This window comes from Pelecanus crispus, chromosome 6, assembly GCF_030463565.1.
Source record: "Pelecanus crispus isolate bPelCri1 chromosome 6, bPelCri1.pri, whole genome shotgun sequence".
Classification (NCBI taxonomy): Eukaryota; Metazoa; Chordata; class Aves; order Pelecaniformes; family Pelecanidae; genus Pelecanus; species Pelecanus crispus.
The window spans coordinates 71,396,884-71,401,931 of record NC_134648.1 but is presented as its reverse complement, the minus strand read 5'-3'; the positions used below and the strand labels follow the sequence as shown (position 1 = coordinate 71,401,931).

Sequence of the window (5,048 nt, the reverse complement as noted above, 5' to 3'; positions counted from 1 at the left end):
GCCCCATCCGCACCCCCTCACCCGTAACACCCCCCCGGGACTCCCCCCTGTCCCCTCCCCCATAACCGGGCCCCATCCGCACCCCCTCACCCGTAACACCCCCCCGGGACTCCCCCCTGTCCCCTCCCCCATAACCGGCCCCATCCGTGCCCCCCCACCCGTAACCCCCCCCCCCCCCCGGGACTCCCCCCTGTCCCCTCCCCCATAACCGGGCCCATCCGCACCCCCTCACCCGTAACACCCCCCCGGGACTCCCCCCTGTCCCCTCCCCCATAACCGGGCCCCATCCGCACCCCCTCACCCGTAACACCCCCCCGGGACTCCCCCCTGTCCCCTCCCCCATAACCGGCCCCATCCGTGCCCCCCCACCCGTAACCCCCCCCCCCCCCCGGGACTCCCCCCTGTCCCCTCCCCCATAACCGGGCCCATCCGCGCCCCTCACCCGTAACCCCCCGGCACTCCGCCCCGGCCCCTGCCCGGCCCCGCTCCCGGGCTCCCCCCGCCGCCGCCGGGGCCGGGCCTGCCGCGGGAAGGGGCCGCCCCGGGGGCCGGGCTGGCCCGGGTCGCCTCCCCCCTCCCTCCCCTCTCCCTCCTCCCTCCGCCGCCGGGGGCCACCAGCCCGGCCGGGCCAGTCGCCGGCGCGCAGCCCCGCTGCGGGTGCATCCCGTCCCGTTCCCGGCGGCGAGGCATCCCGGTGCGGGCTTATCCCGATGGAGACGGGGGGCTACCGGTGCCGGAGCAGCCGGTACATCGAGAGCGGGCAGTCGGCGGTGCCCGGCTCGGTGCTGTTCGCCGCCGGCTTGTTGGGCAACGTCCTGGCCTTGCTGCTGCTGGGCCAGCACCGCCGGCGCTCCCGGTCGCCCGGTGGTCGCCCACCGCGGGTCTCCGCTTTCTACGTGCTGGTGAGCGGGCTGGCCGTCACCGACTTGCTGGGCAAGTGTTTGCTCAGCCCCATCGTGCTGGCAGCCTACGCCTACAACCGCAGCCTCAGCGAGCTGGGACCCGGCGGGCGCGCCGAGGGCGAGCCGGGCGTCCTCTGCCAACTCTTCGCCTTCCTCATGGCCTTCTTCGGGCTGGCCCCCACCCTGCTGCTGCTCGCCATGGCGCTGGAGTGTTGGCTCTCCCTTGGCCACCCCTACTTCTACCGGCGGCACCTCACCCGGCGGCTGGGGGCCACGCTGGGGCCGGCGGCAGGGGGGCTCTGCGCCCTTTTCTGCGCCCTGCCGCTCTTGGGGTTCGGGGCGCCCATACAGTACTGCCCCGGGACGTGGTGCTTCATCCGCATGGCCGGTAGCGGGCCGCGCCAGCTGGGCTTCCCCGTCCTCTACGCCAGCCTGATGGGCCTGTTGGTGTTGGCCATCGGCGCCTGCAACGTGAGCAGCATGCGGCACCTCTACGGCATGGCGCGGCGGCAGCCCCGCCGCGGGCCCCCCGCCGCCGCCGCCCCGCGCATGGAGGAGCTCGACCACCTCATCCTGCTGGGGCTCATGACCGTCCTCTTCACCATCTGCTCCCTGCCGCTCATCGTGAGTAACCCCAGCGGCCCCCTCCCCCGGAACAGCCCCCCCCCACCCCCCCGCCATCCCCAGGGGCTCAGGTGATGGCTTTGACCCTGTCACCCCATCCCCAGGGGGGTCGGTCGTTGCATTAACCCCCCCTGGAAAAGAATCCCCTCCTCGCTGCCACCTCCTCCCAAGGGGGTTGGATTGTTGCTTTGGCCCCCTCCGAATATTCCCTCGCCCTGTCCGTGGGGGTCAGGTCATTGCCTAAAGCCCCTTGGAACAGCCCCCCCCGCCATCAGCACCGCTCAGTCCCCGGGTGGGGGGGGGTCAGCTCATCGGTTTTGCCTTTTGGAATAAACCCTGGCCCCACCACCTGCTCCTGGGGGGCTCAGGGCAATACTTTGCCCCCCTCTGAATACTCCCCCAGCCTGTCTGCAGGGCTCAGGTCATTGCCTAAACCCCCTTGGCACCCCACCTGCTGCCCCTCATCACCGCCACTCAGTCCCGGGGGGGGGTCAGGTCAACGCTGTGGCTCCTTGGAATAAACTCGGGCATCACCACCCACTCCTGGAGGTGTTGGGCGGGGGGGGCTCATCGTTTTGGTCCCCTCTAAATCACCCAACTGCTACAGCCCCATCCCTGAGGGTCAGCTTATTGCTTTAACCCCCTTGGAATAACCCCCCCTTGTCACCACCGCCCCGTTTTGGGAGGTTGTCCCCCTCGGAATACCCAGCACCACATCCGCTGGGATTCAATTATTGCTTTAACCCCTGCGGAATAACCCCCCCCTTGTCACCACCACCCCGTTTTGGGAGGTTGTCCCCCTCGGAATACCCAGCACCACATCCGCGGGGATTCAATTATTGCTTTAACCCCCCGCGGAATAACCCCCAGCACCACCACCCCGTTTTGGGAGGTTGTCCCCCTCGGAATACCCAGCACCACATCCGCGGGGATTCAATTATTGCTTTAACCCCCGCGGAATAACCCCCAGCACCACCACCCCGTTTTGGGAGGTTGTCCCCCTCGGAATACCCAGCACCACATCCGCGGGGATTCAATTATTGCTTTAACCCCCTTGGAATAACCCCCCCCTTGTCACCACCACCCCGTTTTGGGAGGTTGTCCCCCTCGGAATACCCAGCACCACATCCGCGGGGATTCAATTATTGCTTTAACCCCTGCGGAATAACCCCCCCCTTGTCACCACCACCCCGTTTTGGGAGGTTGTCCCCCTCGGAATACCCAGCACCACATCCGCTGGGATTCAATTATTGCTTTAACCCCTGCGGAATAACCCCCCCCTTGTCACCACCACCCCGTTTTGGGAGGTTGTCCCCCTCGGAATACCCAGCACCACATCCCCGGGGATTCAATTATTGCTTTAACTCCCTTGGAATAACCCCCCCTTGTCACCACCACCCCGTTTTGGGAGGTTGTCCCCCTCGGAATACCCAGCACCACATCCGCTGGGATTCAATTATTGCTTTAACCCCCGCGGAATAACGCCCCGTCACCACCGCTCTGTCCCAGCGTCGCCAGGCAGGTTGTGCCATCGCTCTGCTCCGCTCGGAGTGTCCCCCACCCCGTCCCCGGGGTCTGCTCATTGCTTTAATCCCTATGGAATAACCCCCAGCACCACCACCCCATCCCAGGAGCGGGCCGGGGGGGGTTAGCTCATTGCTTTAACCCCCTGGGAATAACGTCCCCCCCCATCACCCTGTCCTGCGGGGGGGATCGGGTCATTGCGTTGCTCCCCCCACGGAATTCCCACCACCAGCACCATCCCATCCCCAGGGGTTAGTTCATTGCTTTAACCCCCTGGGAATAATGTCCCCATCACCACCACTCTGTCCCAGACATTTTGGGGGGGGGCAGGTAATTACTTTGGCCCCCTCTAAATGTCCCCCACCCCATCCCAAGGGTCCGGACGCTGCTTTAACCCCACTGGAATCCCCCCCGCCCCCCAGCACCACCACCCCATTCCTCTGGGATTGCCTCAGAGGTGTTGGAGGTGTTGGGGGGGGGGTCGGTTCATTGCTTCAGCCCCTTGAAAGAAGCCCCCCCGCCAGCGCCTGTTCCTAGGGAGGTCGGGTCATTGCGTTAGACCCTTCCAGACCCCCCCATCCCCACCCCCCCCGCCCCGTCCCAGGTAAATCCAGCTCCCTTTGAACCGCACCGAATTTCCCGACCTGGGGAAAATAGTCCCTGAAATCCTCCCCCATTTTCCCCCAGGGATGGGGGTCCCGCTGGGGGGGCGGTGGGGTGGGAGACCCCCCCCCCCAGCATGCCAAAGCCCTTTTTGCCCCTGCAGTGCCCCACATCCCGGGGCCGGATCCTGCAGCACCGGCTTCTCGTCACCCGCTGTCAGCAGAGCTGGAGCCGTGGCGGGGGCTATCCCAAAATCAGGGTGGGGGGTGCAGGTGCTGCCTAGGTGACAACTTCCACCTCCGTTCCCTGTTCCCTCTGTCACGCTCTGGAGCTATATCGTGACACAGCAGCCACCAGCATCCCCGGCATGCCTGGGCTCATGCTGGTTTGGTAATAACCCCAGCGAAAGCCCCAAATTCGGGCTGGACCTGGAGGTGGAGGAAGGACCTTGACCCAGCACGGGCCACCATCCAGCTGCGCTCCAGCTGCGTTATCCGCATTATCCGCATTATCGCAGGGATGGGGGGGCAACGCAAATGGGGTGCCCCAGCCTCGGGGGCAAAGCAGCACCCACTGCTGCAGCCTGCGGAGGTCGGATGCTCCCTTTATCCGTGCAAGAATCCCGGTCGCCGGGGCCACCTCTTGAGCTCGAACCTCCTGGCCCTGCCGGGGACACGGTGGCCCTGTGCCACGACTACCCGTGACCCAGCCCCAGCTCCCAATTTCGGGGTCTGCACCCCACAATATGTGCTGGTCCCACGCATAAGGACATTGGGGGTTACAACTCCTTTTGCTGCCCCCCGCGGGAATCATTTTGCTGCCAGCTTTACCCCCGCACTGAGATTTTTTTTTTTCATTTTTCCCCGTTTCTTTGGCTTTTTTAACAGATCCGGGCGTACATGGGGGCATTTGCCGCCGATTTCAACGAGAACGCCGACCTCAGCGCCCTGCGGTTTCTCTCCGTGAACTCCATCGTGGACCCCTGGGTCTTCATCATCTTCCGCACCTCCGTCTTCCGCATGTTCGTCCGCAGGGTTTGCAGGAGGCTGAATTCCCGGAAAGCCACCCTAAAAGGGCCTGGCCCGGGAGGGGACAGCCAGTTCTGTCCCCTGGGCTGGCGCAGGACAGACACCCCGCAGCTCAGCTTCTCCTGAGCGCGCGTGGGTCTTTGCAGAAGCCGGCGGCTGCTGGTGAGGATGAGGAGTGAGCCTTCGGCCCCGCGCCCCTGCCCCGGAGCATCCCGGGGCAGCACGGGGCTGTCGCAGGTGGGGACGGCGTCCGGCTCACAGCAAGGGGTGGGCACGAAGCGTTTCTGCCCCCTCCCCAGGGCTGCGTTTTGCCCCGGAGAGGAGCCGGGGGGGGGAATCCCGGGTACCTGTGAATATTTCCAAGCAG

The 5,048-nt window shown here is 65.8% G+C and overlaps 1 protein-coding gene across 1 annotated transcript; it reads left to right on the top strand.

Moving 5' to 3' along the window:
* The first annotated feature begins 710 nt into the window (after positions 1–710).
* Positions 711–4,807, top strand: PTGDR (prostaglandin D2 receptor). Its single transcript, XM_075713068.1, has 2 exons — positions 711–1,526; positions 4,541–4,807. Exons 1-2 carry the CDS (start codon positions 711–713, stop codon positions 4,805–4,807), a joined length of 1,083 nt encoding a protein of 360 aa, XP_075569183.1.
* Positions 4,808–5,048: the final 241 nt, after the last annotated feature.

Bases quoted from the DNA above. Each gene is read 5' to 3' on its own strand.
- PTGDR (XM_075713068.1), top strand. From the start codon at position 711: ATGGAGACGGGGGGCTACCGGTGCCGGAGCAGCCGGTACATCGAGAGC. The intron at 1,527-4,540 runs GTGAGTAACCCC...CTTTTTTAACAG, and splicing joins TCTGCTCCCTGCCGCTCATC to ATCCGGGCGTACATGGGGGC.